The sequence below is a fragment of the Peromyscus eremicus genome, chromosome 11 (genome assembly GCF_949786415.1).
Source record: "Peromyscus eremicus chromosome 11, PerEre_H2_v1, whole genome shotgun sequence".
Lineage (NCBI taxonomy): Eukaryota > Metazoa > Chordata > Mammalia > Rodentia > Cricetidae > Peromyscus > Peromyscus eremicus.
Window position 1 is genome coordinate 477,030 of NC_081427.1, and position 27,786 is coordinate 504,815.

The 27,786-nt window shown below is 49.4% G+C and overlaps 1 protein-coding gene across 1 annotated transcript; it reads right to left on the reverse strand.

Annotated features, from left to right (window-relative positions):
- Window positions 1-318: 318 nt before the first annotated feature.
- Window positions 319-11,211, reverse strand: Tppp (tubulin polymerization promoting protein). Its single transcript, XM_059276608.1, has 3 exons — window positions 10,898-11,211; window positions 1,309-1,462; window positions 319-1,049 (listed from the first exon to the last, which is right to left on the reverse strand). The coding sequence occupies exons 1-3, from the start codon at window positions 11,209-11,211 to the stop codon at window positions 855-857; spliced, it is 663 nt and encodes a 220-aa protein (XP_059132591.1). The 3' UTR covers window positions 319-854.
- Between the last annotated feature and the right edge of the window lie 16,575 nt (window positions 11,212-27,786).

The following is a 27,786-nucleotide window of genomic DNA, read 5'->3' on the forward strand; positions in this document are numbered from 1 at the left end:
AAGCTCCCATCTCACACTGGTGGAGTAACTGCCCAGGCTTGGTCTGGATCGAATGTCTCAGCATCATGTGTGTCCCAACATGGTGATGGGATAGAGCAAGGAGAAGTCATGGCAGCTTCATGTTCTGGATCTCCCTGGACCACTCTTGAGACCAAGCACATAGTCTTGCCATTTCTTAGACCAGCACTGAAGAAACTTCCAGCTTCATGCTCCATGTCACTCCCCCGGTAACCAGGGGGCTTCCATTGTCTCTTGGCCACCCTCAGCACAGACTTGGTTGATAAGCATGAGTCTCGTGTGTGTGTGTGTGTGTGTGTGTGTGTGTGTGTGTGTGTACACATGTGTACTGATGTGAGCTGTTACACACACACACACTGGCACAACAACCAGATAGCCTCAGTCTTGTCCTATGGTCAGGAAAGATGAATTACTCTATGCAGTTGGTTAGTTCCTTAGCTCCTACTGCCCTAGAAGTGCCTGGATAAGTCAGTGAGTTCTGATGTCTGCTTTGCTCATCCTTATACCTACCAGCGCTCAAAACACCCCTTTTTACCTGCAGATCAAGTGGACAATGTGGTATGATTCTGGGAGACAGTTTGGAAGTAGCAGTCCACTTCCCAGCTGTGGACAGAGCAGGTATGTTAGGAAAGGACAATGAATGATGGCCCAAACCTGGGGTCTGAGAGAGAAGTGTCAAAGCACCCAGCAGGAGGAGGCCTGGGCATTGCCCCTACCATTGCCTAGTGGAGGTGCATTTTGAGTTCTGCCCAGTTGAACATAGGAATGTAATGAAGTGCAATGGGTGTAAGTCCTGTGCCTGGCACCTGCAGTGTCCAGAGCTTCGGCCTGTCAGGCTACTTGCCCCCCTGCACCTTCTGGTCATAGGTGCCTGCATGCTTGTAGCCAGGCACATAACCTGACTCATCCACCAGGTCCACACGGCCAGCTTTGCCCTTGCCCTTTCCTGATTGGTCAAAGCGCTCTTTGTGGGAGCCTGTGAACTTGGTTGTGTCTGTGAGCCGGGACACCGTAGGTGAGGACACAGCTTTCTGAAAGAGAACAGAAGAGGGTGTTATCACAAGCCAAGTGAGGGGGCTGGGTAAAAACTGCCACCATCTATTGCAGCATTTCAGTGGGAGGAGCTGGCAAGGAATGTGAGTCTGCCAGGCCACATGTTCAGACAAGGGATTACCTCTCCTGGCTCCAGGTGAGCCCCAGACTTATGGGGCTAAGTCAACTGGGCCATGGTCTCCCCAAGGGCAGATACAATCAAGAGTACTAAGCCCCACCCTTGCCTCACCCCCTCACCGTGACACCGGAGATGACGGGTGCTCGTCCCTCAATGAGCCGGTGCACCTCACGCACAGCCTCCTCGCTGCTCTTGTCCTTGAACCGCTTCTTGGCCAGCTCCTCCAGTGCCTCCTGGAACTGCTCAAAGGTGATGGTCCTGCAGGACTTCCCTCTGTGGGTGATAAGCCTGTAAGTCCAGGTAGCGGTCCTCTGGGACCAACCCACATGTATACCATCCCTCCCTTCATTCTGCAATGATTCCCTGCTGGTCACAGGCAAAAATCACCAGCAACCGCCAGCAGCTCTTTAAGAACTTCCACAACAGGCAGTGTGGGCTCTCCTGGGTGGGAGGGCAGAGGAAAAACCAGGAAAGAAGATCCCTTTATCTCCTCCAGGAACACCTAGCCAGTCAAGGAGCAAGAGGGAGCCCAGGCCTAAACCCGGGTCAGAAGTGGCTCAGGAGGGGCCTAAGATCCTGGTTATCAAAGTAGGCAAGATTAGGAGGAGGCATAACACCTGTCCCTATCAGGATCCTAAGCTGGAGTGGTGATGAGCAGCCTGGTCAGCAGGATGGGGCTTGAAGCTGATGCTCTCACCTACCGTGTGTACCCCACCATCAGGGAGCATCCCAGATACTGTCGTTTCACAAAATCCTTCCTCCAAGGCTGTTCAGGTAGTATTTTTTAAAGTTATGAAATTATTTGTAGTAATTTTACTTCAAACCATTTTCAACTTGGCATTCACCCCCAACTAATCCAGATCAGTGAAGTTTTCAAAGTTTTGACATAATGTGAATGAGGCACAAGGCTGCAAGTCCTGCATGTTGCTGGGGAGTTTAGTCAAATGGCCTGAGATAAGCTACCTCTTATGGCCAAGCATGCCACTGACCCCAGCTGCCGTGCTAAGAGTTCAGGGCTTTAATACAGCTGACTGACAAAATCCCAGTGCGGCTCTTATGGCTGCCCATCAGCACAGGATCCAGAGCAGCCAAGATGAGTTTAAGAAAACAGTTGCAGGCCTGAGACCACACTATTCGAATACACCTTACAAAAAGACAGTATGAGAGATAAAAGGTCTGAGACATACAGATCAGTGTATCTGGAGTCCAGAAATGTCCACACAGGTGCCTAACTTGAGCAAGGTCAAGGAGAAAGGCATGTTTCAAAAAATAACTGGAACAGCTGCTACCTCTTCAAAATAAACCAACTAGGATCCACAGTTCACACCACATGCAGAGTTTACTCAGAGCATGACCCCAGAGCCAACTTTCTCAAGTACATTTGGTAGATAACCTGGGTGGCCTTAAGGTGGGCAAGGTTTTCTTAGAAATGATGCCAGATCATCATGTTCAATAATAGAAAATGGGAAGACTGAACTTCAGAATATTGAAAACCATGCTCTTTCAAATAGCATTGAAGATAAATACCACAGAGCTGCAAAAAATACTAGGACACACAAACTTGAAAAGGAGCTTGTATCTGAAATGTACCAAGAAAAGAGTAAGAAGAGAACATTTCAAATGAGCCAAGTATTTGGACCAGACACCTCACCAAAGAAAACCCCTGGATAGGGAGCCAGCACACACAGGAAGTCACCCATGGGAACAGCAGAAGTAATGAGGGTAATGTCTGCTGCATGATAAGGAGGAAGGACCAGGAGCCAGACTTTCTGGGAGGGAGGGGAGGGTGCTTGAAGAGAAATGAAGATTTAAGCTCATGTTAAACCCATGTGTGAATATTGTACAGATTTTCTTCAGGCATTCAAACTTGAAAACCACCCAAATACCCTTTAGCAGTGGCCTGATGAAGCATTCTGTGGACAGCATTGTGAGGATACACAGTGACAACATAATAACAAAGTGGACCCCTAGTAGCTGGGCTAAGGAACCAGACCTGAAAATACTACTGTTCCCCCACACCCTGAATTTTTACTGGTGTCTAAAAGAGTCTCAAACTTTACACTTGTCTCAAACACATAGGAGAGCTGAGCCAAACATCCTTTGAGAAATGCACAGAACTCCATGGTGTGGGCCACCCATACTTCTCAGGAGACTGGGGAAGCCACTGGGGTATTACACTTGGATCAAGAATACAACATAGGAGCTAGAGCCCCACAGTGGGACTGTGTGATACTAGAACATTGTAGAACTGCCTGTGATACAGGTAATGGAGCCTCAGTAGATGCCTTGTGTCTTAGAGGGTGGGTTCTAGTCCTTCAGTGCTCTCAGCCCCAGCACTTACCAACTACCTTTGGAATACTGGGTGATCCAGGGCACTTGAGCAGCTTGGCCTCATAGTCCAGTGGTGCCTGGGGCTGACAGCTTTTCCCTCTCTACTAGGACCTTGGGGGTGTGTGTTGATCTAAGGCCCCTTGGGGCTGCTCTGTTTGTCCTGAGAAGTCAATGGCACTCTTGTCTCCTACTCACAACCCTTCCTGGGCTGACATGAGGATGCCAGGCCTAATGGCCAGCCTAGCAACCCGCTGCTGGGGCACACAGCCCTTTCTGGGCAGCCTCAGCACCAGGCACCACCAGCATGAGTCACCGGGGGATGGAGTAACTGGAGGGGCTCTTCCATCACAGGCCACATTCAGATAGAGCTGGATGTTTGCCCCACTGGTACCAAGAATCCCTTTCTGGCCTGTATTGTTGGGGAAAGGAGGCCCTGTCTTGGTGCCCAGTTCACAGGGAACTCTTCAGGAGACCCAGGCAGAATCCCCAACTAGCTCTGGGAAGACAATGCCCATTTCTTCCTTACGATGAGAAAACCTCTTCAGGATTCTCCTACACAATAAGTCTATATCTAGAGCTCCCAGGACTGAGGACTCTTCCTGGGGCTTGGCCTTCCCTGCCTTTGGCTCCCAAGCTGTCCAAAGCTAGCCTACAAGTGGGAGTCTGTTCAAATGTACTCCAGGAGCCTGGGATTGCTTCCCAGACCCTGTCCCCATATGTGCAGGGCACTTTCTCAGTCTCTTGGGAACCCTGGGACCTGGCTAGGGGGGTCAGGACCCAGTGTCAGGCAACAGAGTCCTCTGAGGAAGGTCTACTCCTCTATGGCCAATACCACAAACACTACCACTCCCCACCTCAGCTTTGAGCTTTCACAGAGCCCCTAGTCTAGCCTATTCATCACCTTTGTGAAGGGGTCCCTGTCAAAGCTTGAGTAATAAGAAAACTCTTAAGTGGTGAAAGATGGGGTACAGAGGACAAGACAGGGATGCCTGGCTTCTTAGTTCCTAGAATTTACAGAAGCTGTTGCTTCTGAAGTAACCACTAGGGAGTATCCTTGTCAGCGAGATACTTGTCAGCAGGCAGAGAAGGTGTTTCTGGGGTGGAAAGATATACCCTCCCTATACATGTGGTGGTCTGAGGGCAGTTGAAGGACCTGGAAAGGACCCCTGGGCAGTGAGGACCTCTAGTCCAGGATCTTACCTTGCAGGCATACTTCCTTGTAGGAAGCCCTTCTGGAGGCTTTCTGTAGAAGTAATATGGGTGTTGACCTGAGCCTGTTGAACCACAGAGCAGCCTCAGCTGCCATGGGCCTCAAGTTGGCCGTTGCTACCAATGTCTCTGACTCTTTAGATGTGTTCAAGGGGGGTGCAGAAATCTGGTCATTCTCTTCAGACACCAGTCTCTTGTTTCTTTCTCAGTTCTCTCCCATGCCCACTGACTAACCATCTACCTCAAGATCCAGCCTTAGGCTCTGTGCTGATGCTGTTGAAAATCTAGGCCTGTCAGTTCTTTGTACCCTCAGCAGGTCACTGGACCCAGGAAATCCCTTGGGAGCAGGCAGTGTGCTCTCTGCCCAGAGGGGCCTGGATGCTGGTTAGCCACAAGGATTCTGCCTGTTCCAGGAAATCAGAGGCCAGCAGCAACACTGCTGTAGCCCTGCTCTGGGCACATTCCAGATGTTTGTTTATAGGCAGGCACCAGCTTGCCTAGAGGGGACATCTGTAACCTGCAGCATCATTACTTCCCTCTGTTGGGGACAAGTCATCCTTAAAGCCTCTTCTCAGTTGTCACTTTGTGTTTTCTAAGGGGCTGGAGGTTGTGGGATAAACATTCTCCAGGTGACTCCAAATGAGCACCCCATCTGCCCACCCCCACCTTATGGCTCTGGCCTGGACTGAGTAGGGGTAAGCCACGAGGACAGATGTTCCTGCAGTTGTTCAGACAAGTTATGGATATTCATTCTCTTACATGTCCTTTATACACTGGCCAGCCAACTTCCCAAGGCTAGATGGAGGAGCTGAGGAGCAGGAAGGTGCCTCTCATCATAGCGGCCTGATCCTTACCTGGTTACTGAAGACTCACCAGAGCAGATGGAGCCTTGACCACAAAGCCACAGGGTCCACTAGCTCAATGATTATCAGGCAAAAAAAAAAGTCTACAGGTCCTGTCTATCCCCCAACAGAGGTCAGAACCCCGAGTTTCCCTGCAGGCGTCTGAGGGGGTCACACTGCACTGCCATATGTAGCCACTAGAGGGCCATGCAGAAGCAAGAATAGTAGCAAGGCTTCACACACTGGGACATCTGAAGACTCAGATGCATGCTGGATCTTGCTCCATTCAAGGCCTGCAGGGTTAGGCCACTTTCCCCTGGAGCATGTGACTGTTAGTCTTACCCAAGACCCAGGAAGTAGAGCCTGAAGGAGGAGCTCCAGGGACATGTGTGCCATAGGTGAATGGAACTGGGTGGGTTCCACAGTCAGGAACAGAAGCTGCCTCCAAGAGTCCTCACATGTCCAGATTGAATGGAACTGGGTGGGTTCCACAGACAGGAACAGAAGCTGCTTCCAAGAGTCCTCACATGTCCAGATTCCTGGATCTCTGGGATGTTTGGGTGGGTACACACAGAACCCTGTCCTTCCCATGGGTTCCCAAAACTCTTGCCAGGACTCTCCAGACCTAGAGCCTGTTCCTAGGAGTAATGGTACATTAGCCCAGGTAGCTGCTTTTCTGAGCCTCCTCAGCAGCATACAGATGTCAGAAGAATCCCAACAGTCCTTGCTGACTAGCTGTGGCATGTAAGGAACACCAAGCGACTCATATACTCAGCAGTGGCTGACAAATCTCAGGCTAGACAAATCTAGACCCTGCTTTCTACATGTAGGGACTGGCCTTGCTTCCTTCTGACTTGTATCCAGACATAATGGACACCCAGCCCCGATACCCTAGCCAAATTACTTTCTGACTCTACACAGTGTCGGCAGGAATCCATGCATTTACTCTGGAGGGTACCCAGCACCCAATTCTGGCCCAGGGAGGCCAAAGATCTCTGGGCCTCCTCATCTGGTAGTATGGTGGTCACAGTAAGTAGGCAGTAGGTAAGCTCAGCCCAACTCCGAGGCTCCTACACCTCTTCTTCCACAAGCATAGGCAGGTCACACCAGAGACTCAGGCACATAGACCCATTACAGACAGTCCCACAAGGACACGATCCCGAGGGCCCCCAGGTGCCTCTCAAGCTGCACTCCTGGCCTTGCTTCAGTGTCAGGCCTCTGTTAACTGTGTGGAGACTGACCATGCTGAGCCTTTTGCAAGATGGAGAGTCTAGGTTAACAGTAGTCCACAATAAAAGTTGGTATAGAGCTTCAAGAAATTTGTTTAAAATTTAACACATAGTAACATCAAAACAAACAAGCGCTGCCATGGTGACAGGGACCTAAACAAAGGCTGCAGATACCCCAGCTGGCGCCACGCCTGCAGAGCCATGGCAACCTGCCCCAAAACAGAAATAGTTGAACTTTTTTTCTCTCTAGTCCTGTCAGAGTCAGCAACTTCCTGGAGGTACCTAAGCAATTTCCTCCCAGGCCCCAAATTCCCACAGGAGGCAAAGGCCTCTGCAGCTGCCATTGCTGTCCCTCAGGGACCACAAACACCCAGCTCTCATAATACAAACAGTGCCACTACAGCCACAATTTTCCTGGAAATCTCAATCCCAGAGTTACTCAGTCCTTCTTGTGAAGCCCTTTCAGTATTCTCCCACCACCCTGGTACTCAGAATACTGTCCCCTTACACTCGAGGACGGCATGAGTCTGAGTCCAAATCTTCTGTTCACACATGCCTGTGAGGTGAGGCTCTTCCTCAAGAACAGAGATGTTCCAAGTGGGACATAGGTCATAACCCCAATAGAGTTCAGGTTCTGAGAGGGAAGGAGAATTCAAAGATGGTAGAAGTGAGGGGATGGCAGCCTCTAGGTTCTCAAAGATCCAGGTGTGAGGACAAAAGGGACATCAGAATTTCTGGGCCTCTACTTAGTGCAGGATCCTCACCTGGGCTCCCCCAGCCACCCAGCTAGACACCTGCCCCAGTGTGTGCCCACAGTGTCAGCAAGCGCAGCTTTAGAAGATAGCACTTACAGCTTGTCTGCCTAGACCATCACAGCCTTGAGCCTTTTTTGGTCTTCTGCATACACTTGCTTTCCAGAACTTGGACTTGCAAGGCAGGGAGGGACCCTCCAAGGTTTCCAGGCAGCCCAGAGTCTACAGTGAAGAATGGCTGTGTCCTGGAGTCTGAGCATCTGAAGTTCTACATTCTGGAAATAAGCATTCCCTTCGCATGGCTCACTCATATGGGTCTAGTGCCCCACTCCCACCCCCACCCACCCCGAGTGTGCATGCCACATGGCAGGGAGGACGTGGAGCTGGGGTTCTCAGTCCTCTGTGGCCCACATCATCCAAAAGACCCATGACCACATAGTACCACCCACTGAGAGGCTGTAAAAACACAAGTCCTACATGGGGTGGGGTGCACATATAAAGGCACATAACAGCTGGAAAGTAGCCTTCTTCAGAAGAAACTGGAGAAGCTGACTAACCTCTGGGCAGATCACTTCTTCCTACCTTCCAACAATCCCTTCTAGAAGCTTCCTCAGACACAAGTCGCTGGGTCTCCTTGTTCTTGGGTTAGTTCTTGATTATCTTGAGGACATGGTATCATGAGGGACATGTCTAAGAAAAGCATGATGAGCTCACTGGCCTTGCTTAAAAGACACCCCATGTGCTCTCAGTGTAGGAACAGCTTCCAGGGGTTCTGGTAAGCTCAGGGTTGGGTCTGTAAGGGACACCTGCTGGTGAAAGAACATGGGGAAAGATAAGGTGAGGAGCTGTCCAAGTTCATTGCCAGCTTAGACATGGTGGTGAGCTCCATAAAGCAATCAGCTTTAACTGTATGCACATACTAGACACAGCTAACTTAGTTTTTCTAGGTCTTAGTGTTGCAGGGCATGTCTACAGGCCTAACACAAGCTCTTGGCCCCATGATGAGAAAACTGTCTATATCAGAGGCTCTAGTGCTGATCATTTTTGTAGCCTGAGTCAGTGCCCCTCACTCATGGCTGTCCAACCTACCAGAGCACCTTTGTTTACCAGGACCTACCTGTCTGTCCCTGCCTGGAATTTCCAGTGGAACCCATAAGGCCAGTTTCTCTGAGGAGGCTGCACATTTCCCAGCAGGTGATAGCCGGGGCAGGCCATGTGATGAGCACAGTAAATTCTACCAAGTCTGGGAAAGCCCCCAACAGACAAGGCCCATAGTGGTGTCAGTACCCAAATTCAGGGACAGTCACTTTGATGAAATTTAGAGAATCTCAGGGACTATAAGCAACAAGATTTCTTGGTCAGCTATGGAGGAGCAGGAGCAGTATGGAGATCCTTCGAGCTGATAGACGTCTTGCTGCATGCATATGCCTGTGTCCTTATGACCTGTTCTATCTCCAGTGAGTATGCAGTCCTATTTAGGGACTTGAGGGAAAAGCCATCTTCCTTCTTATAAAAGCAATAGAATGGGGTCCTTCTTATAAAAGCAATAGAATGAATATATGATGTTCAGTAGACCCTCCTCTGCGGGAGTCACATAGGGGCCAGTGCTACTCAACAGCATTGCACATAGAAGAATCTGTGGAGAAAGAAGGGTTTAGAAACCCAAGAACCACAGTCTAGAAGTTCATAGGATCCCTGGCCAAGTGCCTCCCAGATAGGCTTGGAAAGAACTGGTGCCAGTATTATCACAGTGGAACCTGGCCAGAATAGAGATGAGAGCTTTCACAGTGAGCATCAGGGTAAAGTGATCACATCTGAGCCACTGGCCATAATTTTTTCTTACATCCTAACTCACAACAATTGTACTTCAGGACAAGGTAGGTCTGAGTCATCATAGGAACAGGATCTGAGATGGATGGGAAAGGGGGGCTAGGGGTAACTCTGTACACACAGCATCTGCATTCAGAGATTGAGGCTGCATGGAGAGTCTCTTCTTCAGCTTCTCATTGGAGTTGAAAGCCACAAGGAAACAGAGCAAGCAGAATGGAATAGCTCAGACTTCTCTTTGAAGTCCTCTGGGGTCAGTGGGGCCTGGAGAAGGTCAGGATGCAGAGCCCCTTTGGGATACATTTCTCAGTCTTTCCAGTACAACTTTTCAAATCTAAGATACTCCGGACACACTCTCATGTACTACAATAGGAAGTTCACCGGGGGCATGGGATTCAGATTTTCTTGCTTTGTAGAATCTCAAACTCCTAGTACACAGCAAAGTTGATATCAGCATTGGGATGGTGGAGACAGCTAGACTCTGGCTCAGTAATCTCCACAGAGCCCCTTCCTAGGAGCCAGGACCTTGAAAATTCTGACTCAGCCTTCTTTAATCTCTCTCAACCAAGATCTAGGGGAAGCTACAGCTGGCTTCATCTGGAACAGAAAGATATCAGTATCCCAAATCCCCTGGTCACGGTGCCCTGCATCTAGTAATGGTTTACTTCACCTCTTCCCACTGAGACACAGGTTAAATCCCTCCATCTTGCCAGGAATGTCTAAATTCCTGGCATGAGATACTTGTTGAAGCTCTCGTGAGCCATCTGCCATGCCACCTCTACCTTTCTGCCTGTTGCTCAGAGACTCCTCCAGGCACAAGTGCACAACCTGGGGGCAGGGAAGCCTTACTATGCCTAGAGAACACCAACAATTCCACAATCAAAATGGTGATCAACAACCACAGTTATGAAGACCACATCACCTACCCAAAGCCAGAGGAGGAAGTAATGCTCAGCTAGTAGCATCTATAGAGATCAACCACAGGACCTGACAGCACATAGATGTTTGACAACACAGGAGATGAATGGCCATTCTCTGTATCAATTTGTCAGCACGTGTGAGCATTTCTCAAGTGAAAAATCAATAGAGATGGACAAGGAACTGGAAGAGGGTGTCATGAGCCACTGCCATATCCTGGAAACAAGGCCAAACAGGCCTGGCCCCCACACTAACTAACCTCATAGACTCAGCCCACAGTGGGGGGTCTCTGTTCACCTAAGCAGATCCTGATCATGTCTAGCAACAGCTCACTGACCTGGGTATTGGTTAGAGTTAACTAAGTTTTCTCAAGTCCAGAAAGCCCCCACCCAAGGCCTAACAGACGGAGGCTAAGACCACAGTTCAGGACACGGCCAAGGAGTTCCAAGGCACTTGGGGCCAATGTACTCCTCAGACCATCCCAGACACTTCTGGAGGCTTGAAGCTAAGAAGTGGGCACAGAATCTGCAAGCAAGATACTTCAGGGACCCTCACAGCTACTGCTATGAGCTGTGCTACCTAAGCCTGCATGACACTTACTTGATCTTGCTGAAGACAATATCCACATCAGTGACGGTCACATTCTTCCCATCGATCACGTGGCAGTCCTTGCACAGTTTCGACCAGTTCTTGCCGTGCATCTCCTTCCCTGTTGCCCTGGTGTCCCCATGTACGGCAAACCGCCGGAAGGCCTCCTCCAGGGCACTGAGCTCAGGGGCTGCAGCTGCCCCCTCATTTGCACCCTCTGACTCCAGTGACAGCCTCTTAGCAGCCTTGTCCTTGGCTGGGTCTCCTGGGGACTTGGGTGGTGTCTTGTTGGCAGCTTTGGCAGGCTTGGCCTTGCTGTCAGCCATGGTGCTAGGGAAGAAGAAGAAAAGGGTCATTCTGCTTCACACAGCCCATCTGTGTCCCTGGTTCTAGCTGCAGTATGTGGTACCAGGCAACAAGATATGGCAAGAGCTCTATGCTGGGCGGCGGTGGCACACGCCTTTAATCTCACCACTCGGGAGGCAGAGCCAGGCAGATCTCTGCGAGTTTGAGGCCAGCCTGGTCTACAGAGCGAGATCCAGGACAGGCCCAAAAACTACACAGAGAAACTCTGTCTCAGAAAAACAAAAACAAAACAAACAAACAAACAAAAGATATGGCAAGAGCTGAAGAACATGCTCTCTAGGCGCTGGGACCCCTCTGAGCTGAATTCCCAGCAGGTCAGTGTTGGACCTGGAACTGACCCTGCCAGCCTGACACATGCAGGCTCTGGACAAAAGAGACAGAGTCTGACTCAGCAACAGTGGGTTCTACCTTGATCCCCCCAGCTGCATTTCCATAGCCTCCTCCCTGGGCCTCACCTGCTGTGGCTGACTGCCTGGAGGGATACTTAGAGTCTATAAAATGATGCCATCCTTAGGACCCAGGCCAGTCATGCCATGCTTGCTGTCCCTCTGACCTGAGTCTTCTGATCAGAAGATGAGCCATGCCCGGGAGTTGAGTGACCCTGGAGACACACAATAAGGGCCCACCCTGGGATCCTAGAACATGCAGTTGGCCCTTGGGCTCAGAGGAGGGAACCCATAGGGAAGCCTGAAGTATAGCCATAGTCTTTGGGGTTTTTTTGGGCTGTTGATTCTCAAGACAGGCAGACATCCCTGAAGGCTAAAAAGAGCGAGGAGATGGTGTCACCTCCCAGCAAGACTCAGGAGCACAAGGATAAGCAGATGATCCCAACATGGCCACTCTTGTTCCAGCAAGAGCAGGAACATGCCATTTCCAGCTTGGGAAACAGAGATGATGAGCTCCCAGTTAGCATCTCTCAGGGAACTGAGTGCCTAACAGTTCAATGCAAGAAGAGCTCTTGGTATAGGCACACACTCCATAGAGGGTCGGTGACAAAGTTGAAATGTGCAGGCCCTGTCCAGACTGGAGATCTCAATGTCAATGTGACCAAGGCATATCTCACCCTAAGGGATGTGAAATGTGGTCCCTGCTGAGCTCACAATGGTATGAGTTCCATAAACAGCCAGAATGACACAGATAACAGTCAGTCACAGGGCCAGGTCCCCTTCTTGCTCACCCCCTTTGAAAATGGTAATAAAGGCATAGCAGAAAGGTTCAACCTTTTTGATGAGAGACTCTTCTTAAGGCACTCCAATGCACCCCCAAATGGAACTTCTTGGGGGCCCCAAACTGGGCAGATGAGGATATCAAAGGTTAAATGGGAAGCTCAAGCTGAGTGTGACGCTCAGGAGTTCCTGTATCCCCACAAGACATGACTCAAGGTGAATCAACTCCATCTACCTGATCAGTTACCTGAGCTTCTGCCCTGGGCCCTCACAGGATATTGAAACACAAGATGGGCCCTGACCTTCTGAGGACTGCAGGACACTAAGGCAGGTCAGATCCTGGCAAGCAACAAATTCAAGCCAAGCGAAAGAACTCTGAGCAAACCAGCAGCAGGGAAATGGCACATTAGGAAAGTGATGGCATATGTCTCCCACTGATGTGGCCACTCCTCATCAGGCAGGTGTCAGCTGTGTTCTGTCCAGGTTCCTACAGCACATTGGCCCCACAAGCCAGTGAACAGGTACCAGGGAGGGGAGGGTCCTCGTGGGAAAGAGTCAGAACCACAGGGGGAGCGGACGACCCTCACTTGCAGCCCACACTGTTCATCTGCTGTAGGAGAAAGGCTTCTGGGCAGGACTCCTACCCACATCCAGGGGACTAGGGATTGCAGAGGGAGCTCAGAGAGCTTTTTAGTTGCTGTGACACTCTAGGAAGATGAATGATCATGAGTCGGGGCAGCAGTGAAGGCTGAAAGGCATCTGCACAAAACAAAAGGAGGATGAAGTAACATCCAAGTTGCTGCTAGTCTAGGAAGCAGAACCCATCTCAACTCAACCCTGGAATAAGACATCCAGGAGCTTTTTTGGACCCTGTGGCAAAGCAGCTGACATCTATGGTTTCACTGAGTAGCTGACAGCATGGCCACACTATTTTATAGCCCCAGTGCCAAGATTTTTCAGCAGGATCAGCCCAGTATGAGATCTACATAGCAACCACTGAAGGGCACCAGCAACACACTTGCACAAAGGACAGGCTGACACAGGAGGGTTGAGACCCTTCCCTGGGTGGTGCTCAGGATGCACCTTGGCGCTGTAGTCAGGCCTCCAGACTTTGCTTCCATCTTTGATGTGTTTTAACCTTAACATGTATTAGCTGAATAGCACCTCAAAAAAGGTCTTTAAAATAAAAGTAGCAGTGGGTTAGGTCCTAACTTTGTGGCTACACAAAGACCACTAGACTATTATTTGTTCTGTGAAAGAAAGAGGAAGGGTCCTGTGCTATCAGAGCACACCCAGGAGTAGGCTGTGAGGACACAGAGCTCTTATCCACAGGCTGTCTTTTCTAGTGTGAACTGCTCCATTAGCTCACAGTGATAGCAGTGAGAAAAAAGTATGAATCTAAAGAGAATCGAAGCTGAACCCAAGGTATCCTGGAATATGGAGGTACCTACAGGCCTAATTCTCTCCCTCACTCCTCCACTGTTGTGGGATGGCCAGCTGCAGCCTTTGCCCATCTCCATGTAAAGGCCCTGGCCTCCTGGTTTTCCTCTCCACAGCATCTGAGGCAAAGTTAAAATTTAAAGAGACCTTGGTGTGTCCCACTAAAATTTCCATCAGGGAAGTTAGGCTTTAGAAGAGGTTCCAGGAAGGTACCTGATCCACCAAGTATGGTGGTGAAGGGATGATAACCTCTCAGGTGTGAGTCCTGTACCTCAAATACGTATCCTAGATATGCATTGTATCCCTAGGATATGTCTTTCTTGATAGCCTGTAATTCATTGTCTCTCAGCCAGAAGGATGTACGCCAAACTTCATCCTATGGAGTCTGCCTATCAGCAGTGTCCTTTCCTGGACCAGCCTCCTTCAGCAGTGATTGCCCTGGGAGCCAAGAGAGAAGGTATTGTGGAGGAGGGGAGTGGCGCCAGCTGGTGACCCAGCGATGGCTGCTTATGTTCCCTGAGGGGCCAAGAGGACAGGAGATGGTAACTTATCCACAGCAGCACTGAGTGTAGGGACAGACTATGTTACCAGATTTGCATCTTCAGACCAGGCCTGAGGAGGGCAGGGGAGGCCAGCTAAAGGTAGAATTACAGATCTTGCAGTGGGAGGGAACATGGTCAGATGCCAGAGACAGGCCTTTCTGCAAACCTTGAGGGCCCCCTTAGCTCAGGCAGGATTTCTTGCATCCCATATACCCCGTCTTCCTTGCCAACTCCAAAGGATTGACTTGTTCCCAACAAAGCCCATAGGAAATCAATTGAACCCGATTTTTAGAGTGAAAAATACTGAAGCAAATCCTAAAAATAAAATAAACCAGTTTCTTGAAGAAAACTATAACAGTATATTTGGAAAAGAGATCAGTTGGTGCCAAGGTGAATTTGATTCCTAGAACCCATGTTTAAAAAAAAAAAAAAACAGGCATGGTGGTATGTATTTATAATCCCCCATACACTGGGGAGATGGAGACAGAGCAATAGCCAGCCAGCTCAATTAGTGAGTTCTGAGAAATGACAGTGAGGTTGCTTTCTGGCTGCCACATGTACACACACACACACACACACACACACACACACACACACACACATCCATACATGGTATACCTGAGCACATACCAACATGTACACATGTACCTCCACCATCAAAAAAGAAGGAAAGAAAAACCTAAAGGTGACAAAGGAGAGACTTTGTCACTAAGTTCAACTGCTACGTAACTCAGGGCACAGCCCCATTACAGGAGAGTAGAAATGAGGGGATCAGTAAATTTTCTGTAAGCAGGGCAAGGAACCTGCTGCTACAACCAGATGCCTACAAGGAAAAGGTGTCCGTGAGCAGAGAAGGAATCTGTGAATGTGACGAGTGTCCATGAATAAAATAGGTGTCGTGACTAGGACAGGTGCCCGTGAGTGGACAGGTATCTGTGTGGGCAAGCGTCTGTAAGCAGAAGAGAATATGGAAAGGAAGAAGAAAGCACTTCTGCCTCTCTGGAGAATCCCCACAGGAGCACACAGGGCAGGGATAGCTCTTTCTTTAGAATGTTCCATGAACGCCATTTCATCCTGATCACTGGAGGTTGATAGGGCATGGGGAATCATAGGGCACGAAATAAGCAATCTCCAGATAAATCTAGGGAGGTGAGACTTCTATCCACTTGCAAGACACATGCCACTCAATCCCTGACCACCAGACAAGCTGTTTTCAGTTCCACAGGCCTCAGCAGCAAAAGTGAGGCTAGGGACAGCTAATTAGAAACTGTGCCCTGAAGTTCAAGAGAGAGAAGTCTGTCTAAGATGAGAAGAAGAAGAAATGGACAATATCCACTTGGAGCTCACTTCCTCCTCCTCACTACATCCCACCAAGGCTTGAGTCCTATGGGACCCCATGTAAAACCAGGGTGAGGCTGACTGTGTGGGATCTAGACACATCCAGCTAGCCCCAGAGAGTGTTCATCTGAGGATGGGTCACAGGCAGCCTGCCCTACACAAGCTCTGTACTTTAGAGTGTACTTATACACAACACATCCTTTGATAATTGTTTTTCATTAATAATACAGCCATACACCCTGCTTCTCATCAGGATACTCCATGTGAGTGGCCTCTTATCTCAATGGGAACTTCTATCCTGTGCAAAGTGAGCTCCCACAAAGTGGGCATTTTCTGAATGTGTATATCCTGCAGGCACACAGAGGCAATACCAGAAGCCCAAATCTATCAGGAAACCCAGCCAGGGAGGCCCCTTGTCATCCATGTCACATCTACACAGTGCATCCAGAAGCCTACATCCCAGAGTATGACTAGGGCTGGCTGGGATGGTACACAGTCTCAGTCACTGCTCCAGAACAGTCACCAGGACTGGAGTCCCAAGGCCAGGGTGCTGCCTACAAGGTGACCTGAGAACCAAACCCTGTGCTTCTCACTGTGTCTAGGTCAAACAGAACACAATTCTCCTAGGTGTTATAGGGAAAGGGGAGCCCAGTATCCATATCCACTCATTTCCTATACCTGAGGCCTGAGCAGTACTGTAGGCAGAGCAGGACTATATGCTCCAGAAAACCCCCACACTTTTAGGAAGTAGGTATTCTGGGCAAGGAGAATGGGAAACCACAGAAGATAAGAAACTGAGGAAAGTCCTACACCCCTCTATCCACCTATGTCCTTCTTTGTATTCAACATCTATGGCAACAGAAGTGGGCCCAGAACTCCCCAAAGTCACTGGCTGCTCTCTCCAGCTACCTAGTGTCCCTACCTTCCTGGAATTCACATATCAAGTCTTGCTTACAATGTTGCCCTGACTGCCCCTCCATAGGGAATACAAGGGTACAACCACTTTCAGGAGTGACCATTTGAACTTCTGGCTTACAGTTCTAGAACAAGAGAATGAGGATAGCCACCATTCTTGGTTATGGGAGTCACATAAATATCTTCTAAAACTAACGAATGCAACAAACCCCTGTCATTAAGTGGAAGCCTAACATTGAGCATGTAGAAGAACCATGAGATATTCCAGAGTGTTTAGTGACTCCTTAAGGTGTCCCCACTGTCCAGCCAGAGACCAGGTTTCCCCAGAACCCTGGATGGCTGTAGAAATGTGAGCGAAGAGTAAGAGAGTGGTAGCCCCCTCATATCCAGCATTTAGTATGAAATCCAGGCTCTAGAAAATTGTCTAAGGCCAGTAGTGAGTACTAAAATCAAATCCCATCACACATCATATAATCAAACACTCTTTCTAAACCATCCTCCAAAATATTTGCCAATACAGCATTCTACATGAGTCCAAATGGATAAAAATCAAGATCAAGAGATGTGCTTACGTGGGTCCATGTTCTGGGGTTAAGTTACAGCAGAGATGCTATATGACCATTCCTTCAAGTGTCTACCTCACAGTTGCATGCCAAGGTCCGCCATCATGCTCCCTTTAGAAGCTCCATGGGGCAGGTTCTGAGGATGCTGATGAACCGGTAGATGACTGATTCCTAATTCAGCATCAACATGGCTTCATGATCACCAAATAAAACAAGTATCTACACCTTAATGCCAGGACCTCTGCATGGAACCTGGTTTGGAAACAGGGTCTTGACATGAAGTCAACCTAGATTATCCACAATTGGAAGGTAAATTGTATGCCAATCTCTGCCCTTTTCCCCCTGCAAGACAGAGACCAGGCAGTGTCTGCATGCATCCCTCCAAAAGTATGAGGCCTTTGGGGGAGGGACTAAATCCGGTTCCTGGGCTCTCATGAGTGGAGTAAGACCTCTCAAGAGTGCTTTAAGGAATTGGCTGAGGCCTTTCTACAATGTGGTGACATAGGGTCTGACCTCTCCTCTGGAGTATGTTCCAAGAAGGCACTATCTTGGAAGCAGCCACCCTTATCAGACTGTGACCCTGTAGCGCCTTGATCCTGGACTTCAGCCCCCAGAACTGTGAGAATTACATTTCTGTTCTATATAAATTCCCCATCCTTGGCATTTTGTTAGAGTAGCATAGGTAGACTTGAGAGAGAATTACAAGACCTCTAGACTGTCAGAGTGTCAAGGCACAAGGCCAGGAATGCCCGAGTAACCTGAAGCTGGGGGGCAGGAAGGACCTACCAGAGCCAAGGCAGGAACACAGCTTACTTGATACATTGAACTTCTGGCTTCCAGAACTGTAGGAGAATGAGTTTATGTTATGTTAAGTCATTCAGTGTGTCATTGTCATCACACAGCTTCTAAACTCTGACCAGAAGAGGAAGCAGGACTCAGAGACAGAGCAACTTAAGCAGAGGCCTCATGAGGGCAAAGCCAAGTGAGGGGGTCAGAGGGTCAGATGGGGCTAGACCAAGAGGTCTTGGGAAGTCAACCCAAGTTGAGTTTTGCATGGAACTACATATGGCACTGTCTTCTGTGATACCCATCTCACCTTCAATTGTTATGTGCTGGGGCAGAAAAAGGGAGGTGCACAGACAAGGTGAGCAAAGATGTAGAATAATCACATGACACACCTACAGGGAACTTGAGGAAGATAAGCTCCTGTGCCCAGCCAAATTCTCTTGTGTAGGGAAGATTTGCCACAGTACATACAATACATACTCCCAAAAGGAAAAGATTCTAAACAGCGCCAGACTGGAATTAAGAACTTCTGCTTATCAAAGAGTATTAAGAGACTAAAAGAGTATTAAGAGACAAAGCTCAAATAAGGAAAGATTGTTGTATACAACAAACACTGACTTGTCCAATATACAAAAAGCCTCTATAGTCAATAAGGGGGAAAAGGGCGATTACTCAACAGAACAAGACAGTCCAGGGGAGAGCCAGAGAACACAAGAAATGCCAAGCTTCATTAGTATAATCAGGAAAGTGCAGACACAACCCCAAACCAGATACCAGACACACCTTGCAAGGTGGGGACATTTAAGACTGACCTAGGCAGTTGGTGGAATGTGGAGCACAGAGCACTGTACGGGAAGGTAACTGGTGGGACACCCCCTGCTCACTAAATCTGAAGGTTCACATAATCTGAGGCCCAACAACTTCAGTTCTTCAGGAGCCTTTCAGTTTGTAGGAGAGTCCAAGGCAGCTGTATTCTTGATCTCCCAACAGGGAAGCAACCAAAGACAGTTGAAAGAAGAGGTTCACAGAACAGAAAACTAGAGCTATGAGTGAGTCTGCTTAGACTAAAACTAGTCAAGACAGTCCAATAGGATTGTTGCTGTGTGATTGCATATGTGTAAAGGTCAAAAAACACAGGCAAGAGCTAAGCCAGTCTTCAGGGATATATGTTCATGAAACTAATAAGACCCTTCCACCCCCACACTTTCCACCACGGGACAAAGGGCAGTGGGAATGGCTGCCAGGAGGAAATTGAAATTACAGCACTGAAGCAGGGTCCCTATGGGAGGGACCTTGAGGGGCCAGCCATCTGGCAGAGCTCACTAAGCCTGGCAGGTGGGAGAGGAGCCTGAGATACGAGTCATGAACCATGACTGCTCACACTTGCCTGAAAGACCAAAGAAAGCCTTACATTTGGGCATCCAAGGCAGCTGTATTCTTGATCTCCCAACAGGGAAGCAACCAAAGACAGGTGAAACCACAACTTACAGCTGAGATGCATCACTGTACAGCTAAGAGAGACCATGGACTTAAAAAGGTTTCATTCTTCATCAGGAAGTGGCATTCTGTCCACGGACTTTACTCTGATAACAGTAAGTCATCTATGGGGCACACAAGTACAGGCTTCAGGTCACAGAAACCATATCCTCTGGGACCCCAGCAGGGCCGTTCCTGGGACTGGCATAGGACATTAGGAGCAGGCTCCCCAAGTGCTCCAGAGGTAAGATGGGGTACGGATCTGAAGGTGCTGTGGGAGGATGATGTGGGTCCTCGGTGGGGCTGCCCTAGGTGGGGAATGCCCTATGTGAGTGATGCCATTGGTGAAGGATGCCATAAGGAGATTCCTGTGGGTCATGGATGGGGCCACCATGCCATGGGTGGTGGCTGCCATGAGTGGGGTTGCTTTGATTGGGAGGTGTTGTAGGTAGTGGGATGCTGTGGACAAAGGAAGCCCTGTCCATAAATAGAGGATGCTAGGGTTGAAACACTGTTCCTACTCTATGAGGAAGCTGGTCTTACCAGGTTGAAGGGTGGTAGGGGCTGGGCACCATGTCTGAACCCAGCCTGTGGCTGAGCAGCAGCTCCAACCCTTCCTTCCAGTAGGAAGTAAGAAGCTCCATTCTCCTGCATGGGGTCTCTGGGCACAGCCTTGCTGGGCAAGGGGGAAGGGCTGGACAAGACTGCAAGGTCCCCTTTCCTGGCAGAACTGAAATCACACCTCCTACAGGCTCCTCCTTCAGTTGTGCACTATAAATAGGCCAGCAGACTCTGCTGAGGAAGCCAGTTTTCATCCTCTGTGGAACCCAGTAGAGCTGTTTTCAGGGCCCAGAAATTTCCAGAAAAATATAGAGACTTCTCCCAAACCTCCACCTCTCATGAGTGGTTTCAGTTTTCTTAAATGAAAATTTCTAATGCTTATAAAAACTTCCCAACCCTTAGGTGGTAGTTAAAATAGCTATATTCCACAACCTCAAAGAATGGAGAAGGTGGATTCAAGGAGCACCAGGAGGAAAAGGTGCCGCTGCGCGTTATCCTCACTTCACCATCGGTTAAGACAAGGATTTTCAATACGCCACTTGAATTAGGCCACCTTTTCTAATGGTGGGTCCCTGTGGCAATCACGAGCTTTTCTGAATAGAGGAGTCCTTTAGAGACGCTAAGCTCAGATTGTGCCCCTCCCCCTCGCCAGGCCTCTAGGGTCACGTGATGGGAGAGGGGCTGGCACGCGAGCAGAAACAGCAGCCCGCCGCCAGAGAACCCAGCTGAAAGCTAATCAAGCTGGGTCCCCCACCCCCACACCACCCCCATTGCTCCAGTCCTGGGGGGCTCACACCGCCTAAGCAGGCCACCTACGCGACCAAGAGAGTCCAGATACGCAAGTGGGCGCTTGGCCGAACGCCATCAAAAGCCCCAGGACACGCACAGGACCGATCACCAGGACAGCAAAGCCTGTCCAACGCTGCGCCACAAAGGACATTACTCGTCTTCCTCACCTCGTTCAAGGCCTCGTTTACATAACCGAAACCGCCGAGTAAGGGTCGGACCCTCCCTCTCCCGCGCGCAAATATGGGCGTTCAAGATGCAATCCTGACAGAACCCTTGCCACCTCGACTGCGAGATGCAGGCTCCCAAGGAGGGTGGAGGACCGAACAGGCTGTCACCTGCAAGACGCAACGCGGGCTCAGGATTCGAGACCCGTGGACGCGGGGAGCTTCTGCTCCTATATGCGTGGCTTGGGGCAGTGGCTTCTCTTTACACCGTTTGCCACCAGGTTCCACGGGCAGCGACCCAAGGCCCAGCCAGGCCTAGCACCTGGGTCTGGTGGGGAACCATGGGGTGCTTTCGGTCCACCGTATTAAGTGGCGACGCAATGCGCTTGGCTCAGTGTACACGCATACCCATTCTTGACACCACTGCCCCAGGGTCGCGGAGGAACCACTGCTCCAGCAGTGGGAGCTGATCAAGCCGACGCAGAGAGTGGCAGGTGGCCAGCCTCACAAACCGGAGGCGTCCCGAGCCTATGGCCCCGGAGCCGCTCCTCGGACCACGGACAGCGCCCAGCGCTAGCTTACCTCCAAGATGCGTCCACTGGTGCGCCTCCGCGACTAGACTTGCGCCCGGGGGCGCTGAGCTCTCAGAGTCGCCCGCCCGGCCCCGCCCTCCAGCCCCGCCCACGTGCCCCTCCTCCTGCCCTGCCTAGGCGCGCACTGAGGCTCCTCCCGACCGGAGCGCGGCGCACCGAGACAGGAGGCCGCTACTGCCTTACAAGGCTGCCGCAGGCACCGCCAGCCTATGGACGCAGCTCGACCCAGGGCGCGGTCGTCTGTGGAGCTGTGGAGCGTGGGAACCAGGCGGTGGTTGGGGAAGAGCTAGTGGGGCACACCTGGCCCTGGGGCACCGGGGGTGCGGCCAGTCCCAAGAGGGGAAGCTGAGGCTGGTGGCGCAGTCGCAGCCTACACTGAACACAGCCGGTTGCTGATTCCTACATGCCTGGAGAGCTAGATGCACGTGATGAGATGCTGGCCGCTCCGGTTACCTGTATGAGAAAGATCCCGAGAGTCTGCTGATTTTCCTTCCTTCTAGGGATACTTGCCACGGGATCTCTACCCCGCTGACTCTGTGGTGAGGTCATGGCCGCACTGCCTCAGTAGGAGCTGGCTCTGTAGAAGATTATGGGGTTGGTAAGGTGGGGCAGTGGGGCTGGAGGCAGAGGCTTTGGTGCAATAGACCCTCAGCCCTCCAGGTTGGCTCAGGGTTCAGCAGCCTCTGACTTCAACTCAGACTCTAGCCAAGTCAACCCAAAGGGGAGTGTGTGTGTGTGTGTGTGTGTGTGTGTGTACTGATGAGTGTCTGACAAATTAACTCACGTTTGAGGGAACCTTGTTCTGAAACTTAAGAAACAAGACCCACATTGGCACTTGGAGCAGCACCCCTCCCCATGGTGGTCTCTGACTCTCAAGTCCCTCAGACTACCTGCTTTCTTCAGCTACTCAAAAATGACTAAAGTCACTTCTAATTCTTGCTCTCCTGCGAATTCCCACTACGGAAGTCATATGAGTACAGGACCGTGGGGTATGAGGAATGGAGAGCCACACCCTTCTTTATGGGATCCTGGCTTGGCCACTTGTCTTATGTCCCACAAAGCCCCAAGCCCTGTCATCCCCTGGAAATCAAAATGTAAGCAAAGTACTGAAAAACTGGCATTCATGTTTATGTTCCTAATAGCATATTTTCAAAAGATGACTATGTTTTTATTTTATTTTTATTTGTTGTATGTATATATGCCTGTTTGTCAGTATGTGTACCACATGCATGCCAGGTGCCCTCAGGTTCCAGATGGGTATGTTAGATGCCTTAGAACTGGAGTTACAGGTAATTGTGAGATGCCCAATGTGGTTGCTGGGAACCAAACCCAGGTCCTCTGCAGACTTATACCAATACTATAAAGTTCTGGAGGACTTGCTGTTAACACACCTATAGTCCAAGATGTCAGCTTGATGGGCCTTAGGGTTCGGATGATGTCTTCTGACCTGACCCTCCTACAGCATGGCAGCTGCTGAAGCCACAAGCATCTCACCTGCAGACAGCCTGTACAGGGGACCTGCACCAAATCTGGATGGAAGTGCCTCTGGTGAGCATCCCTCCATAGTGACTCAGCAAAACACCTCTGCTGGGGTGATGGTGGGCCCCCAGATTCACATTTAGAACCTCAAAATGTGACCTTATGTGTAAACAGGGTCTTGGTCTGAGGGTATAGTTCAGTGGAAAAGGCTCCTTCCTATCTGGATCCCCAGGACCACAAAAAGTGCATGAGTGGTGTCTGCATATGAAATTAGTGTCTGTTCTTCAGGTGAAACCTTGTCCTAGATTATCCTAGTGGACCCTAAATCCAGTAACAAGCATGTGTCCACATGACCCCTGCAGCATCAGAGTACCTAAGCAGACCACTATGTCCAGGTTTCCAGAGATGCAAATGCGGCAGACCAAGGTAAGGTCCAGTGTGGGCTCCCACAGTCCAGCTGTCTTCTTTGTGACCCAGGCCTAAAGGAGGTACCCACAGCAGAGCAGTAGCCTGGCCAAGATGGGTCCTATTAGAACAGCATGGAGTTCAGGGAGGGCGCAACCTCCAAAGTCTGAGGGCAGTGGCTGGGGGAATGGGAGCTATGCTGAGGCACTGGCAGGTTTCCAGCTGGATTGCACAGGGGTTTCTGAGGGCCTCAGCAGCAATGTCCTAGGAACATGCTACAGGATTCTCCATCAGTGTCACACAGAGACCAGAAGGTGCAGCCTCCTGCAAGGGCCTACTGGGTGTAGTCCTAGAAGGCTTGGAAATGCAGCCCACTGTGGGAGAGCAACTAGTGCCTCAGGGTCTCCAAGAAAACAGTTCCAGAGATTTGTTCCTACCTGGCAGGAGCCTTTGTTGACAGTCTTTGTGTCTCTCTAAAGTCCTGAGGTAGACACATGAAGTCATCTGCTGATGGTGGCAGCCCTAGCCTGGACCTAGCCTGAATTCTAGTGTATCTTCTGGTGGATTCTGTAGGATATATGTCTCCCAAGCCAAATCACATCTCTTTGTAGGTGTGAGCAGCTTGATAAGGTCTGGTAGGCCCTATATAGATAGCTTTCTAGTCCTTCCAAATCTTATGGGGACTAGGCAGACTGGTGACATGAGCAGAAGGGGTCCCAGGCTCAGCAACAAAAGAATGGTACTGCTAAAGGCAAAGGCTGACTCTGCGTGGGTTAGAGCCTTGCCAGCCAGTTAGGTCCTGCTTTGCAAGTGCACACAGGGATGTACACAGGCCTCAAGCCAAGACAGTTCCAGGAAGGTGATAAGGGTAGCTGGAATGTGGGGTATGGGGACTGTTCTGAGGATGAAGGACTGTGAGGATGCTCTTACTGTTGGGAAAACCTTGGCATATTTCAAACCATCATGGACAGATACGGCCAGTTTCTTTTCATACCACTGCTGAAGTTGCCAGGAAGGACCTGCCTATGGCCTTCACTGACAATGAGCCGTGAGCAAATTTCAGCCCCTAAGTGGCTGTCAAACATGACAGCTAGACTGAGACCAGAGGTCTCATAGCTCTGGTCCTGGACCAGAGGTTAAACTCCAAGGGAAGAGAAGAGTACCTAGCCTTGGGGCCTTGCCAGTCCTCTGCTCACCTTGTGAGCTTGCCTTGTGAGCAAGCAGGCCTGAAGATGGCAGTGTCCTCCCTGCATACCCTACATCTTTCTACCCATATGGGGCCAAATTTAGAGACCCTTAAACAAGGATCTGCTTTGGGCCTCAGCTTTATTTCTATCTAGCACTGCTCCATACAGAGAGCTTGTCTCCTAGAATAATCACAGGCAGGGTCAGGTTGTCATTGAGTTACAGTGTAGGCCAGTCAAGGAGTCACAGAAAATTCTATTAATAGGTGAGCTTCTCTAAGCCTGGGGTTCTGGTAACTGAGCCCCTTACCAGCCTTAAGGCTGTGTGGTCAAGAATGTTTTTAGCCAGAAGAAGCAAAACTTTAGGTTCTTAAAACTTGAAACATTTTAATATTAAATTTGTACATTATAGCTGAAAAATAAAATGTGATATTTTAGCTAATGAGATGTATAAATGTTTTTCATAGGTGATAATATAACTTTGTCATGGAGAAGTTCAGTGAGAACTACTGGCCAGGTGAGAAGGGTTTGTTGGGCTGGCTCAGATACCTCCCAGTGGAAAGGGCCACTTGTCCATCTCTGTGCTCTGTGGGCCAAGCTGCCTCCAACATGCTTCTTCTCAGTCTCAGATGGGGATTCTGGGGGTCAAAGTCAACCTGGAGTATTTCCTTAGAAGGAAAAGTGGAAGTGGCTGACAGTGCCCCTCCTTCTACAGTGCCCCTTCCTTAAGGCTGAGCATAGTGTCCCCCTCCACAAGAGATAACTCAGCTTGTGTGAATTGCATTTGTAGCCATGAATGAAACCTATGGATACAAAATGTGGCTCATACTGGCTGCAGACACCCATCCTGCTACAAGAGTTTTTAAGAGCTTCCTTCTTGCCGGGAGCACACACTGAAATTTGCCTATGCAGCCTTGTCCTGGGATTCTAGTCACACTGGTTAACAATGGGAGCTCAGCCCTAATGGAAGATGAGATCTAAATGGAGCTACAGTAACCTGTCGTGGCCAGGAAGTCTCCATCCCTGTAGAAGGAGGGGCACTGTCAGCCACTTCCACTTTTCCTTCTAAGGCCATAGCTGTGATGCAGAGAATGACATCTTTGTACTCTACCCCATGTGGTGGACATCTACTATATCCTGACAAAAGATCACCCACCTTCCTTTGTACGGGGGGGGGGGGGGGGCGGGGAGTACAGGCCTGAAGGCCCCTGCTGTTGTATGAAATGTGTGGTTCACAGCCTACTCAATAACAGAAGGAGCCTGAGTATGTCTGAGCAACACTTTGCTCATGAGCAATATTTATAAAGACATGTAGTCTTCACTAAGATATGTGAATAACTGTCACAAAGGGCTTCCCAGCAAGATGGAGTTCTCTCTCCCTATGAAGTAATGCAAGACAGATGTCTGAAAGCAAGACAGCAAAGGACTATGGTCTCTGAAAGAGGAACACCCAGCTCTAATAGCTCCCCAACTGTGGAGTAGAGTGGAGAACCCAGGCAGTGATCTCCAAGTTGGGAAAACCATGAGACCTGGGAGAGGGAACATCATACAGTCCTTTAAGTGTTCAGCTGAGCACAGATCACTCAGACAAAAGGGAAAACCATCTAATCATGGAAGAGAAGGTGAGAGCATATCAGAGAGAGCAAGGCTGGGACAGAATGCATAAAAACAAATGGTCTAGAAATAGTAAAATAAACATTTCTGTAGCTCAGCAGCAGCATGCTTCTGAAGATGAAAACAGTGTTTGCATTTTAGACAGTAACTACCTTCATGGGGAGGCAGGAGGATCACAAGGACCCTCCACTTTTCATTGATAAATTATTTTTATTTTTAAAATATTTTTATTACATTTATTTATTTAATGGGGGCACCATGGCATGCATATGGAAGTCAGAGGACTTGTAGAAGTTGGTTCTCTCCTTTCACTGTGTGGATCTTGGGATCAAGGTCATCTGACTTGGCTTTACCTGATGAGCCATTTTGCTGGCGCTGATGACTTTTTTTTATAAAGTAAATATTCAACATTCTATTGAATCAAACTTAGATAGATCCCCATATTACCGTAACTGAAGACTATCTATGTGAACTAAGTGTTTGCTTTCATCATTGTCTTTGTTAAAGAGCTGTTTGTCTCCTTTGTCCACTTAGCACAATCTATAGAAGAAAAGGAAGCAATAGACACAGTTAGTGTGGTTTGTTAGTCTGCAAAACTGGGTAAAGTGAATCAGAAAGAGCATACTTAGAGGTTGAGAGGCAGCAATCGCGTCCTTCATCTGGGTCTTATGGCCTAGATGACCATTATGGGGACAAAGGCATAGCTGCATCAGGGATGGATGTTGTGTTTCTTTCCTTCGTGCACACCAGGGAAAGATGAGCTGTGCAGAGCCTGAGAGTGGAGGGTCTGCAATAGGCCAAGTTCCCAGCATGAGAATAAGGAAGCATGGTGCACACTTAGGCCGTTTCAGGCCCAGTGATGGCTGCAGTGAGTTCCGTTCCAGTTGTTTTATACCTACATGCAAAACAGAAGTATTTTGTCCCTGGCCCTGGCCTTCTATTGTCTAGCCAGCCAGCTGATGAGTCTGTGCCCCTGTGTATAAGAAGATAGATAGGTAACTACTATGTAAAACTTTTCTTTGTAGATTTTGACTTGCAACCAGTAAAGTCATTATAAGACACTTCTAAGTCAAAATAGGACATTTATCATTTGTTTCAATGATATGGTCTCCCTTCAGTGATCTAATTCTGAAAAAAATATAGTCAGGGTGCCAATGGGTTCATAATGAACATATTATAACGAGAGGAAATCCCACAGGGAAATAACTAGTGAGCCAAAAACAACATCCAGGATTAGAGAAGCCAAAGGCACCAGAGTATAGAAGGTCTGGTCAGGCGAGTATGTGGCAGAAGATAAAATATCCTGTCCTGTGGCACAGGATGCTGAGGTAGGGGGAGTTCAGAGAACCACAAGATGAGCAGCCCCACAACCAGCCCTACCACAAAACTTACTGAATCTTGAGGCAGCAATGGGATGCTCACCTCAAGTCAAAACAGCACCATCAGCAATGTTAATACAGGCAAAGAAATGCAAGAAAAACAGAAGGAACTGAAAGTACCCAAGGAACAAGGATAAAATG

Coding starts and splice junctions, on each gene's coding strand:
- Tppp (XM_059276608.1), bottom strand. CDS start 11,211: ATGGCTGACAGCAAGGCCAAGCCTGCCAAAGCTGCCAACAAGACACCA. Junction 1,463..10,897: donor ATTGTCTTCAGCAAGATCAA/GTAAGTGTCATG, acceptor TATCACCCACAG/AGGGAAGTCCTGCAGGACCA. Junction 1,050..1,308: donor CCGTCATCTCCGGTGTCACG/GTGAGGGGGTGA, acceptor GTTCTCTTTCAG/AAAGCTGTGTCCTCACCTAC.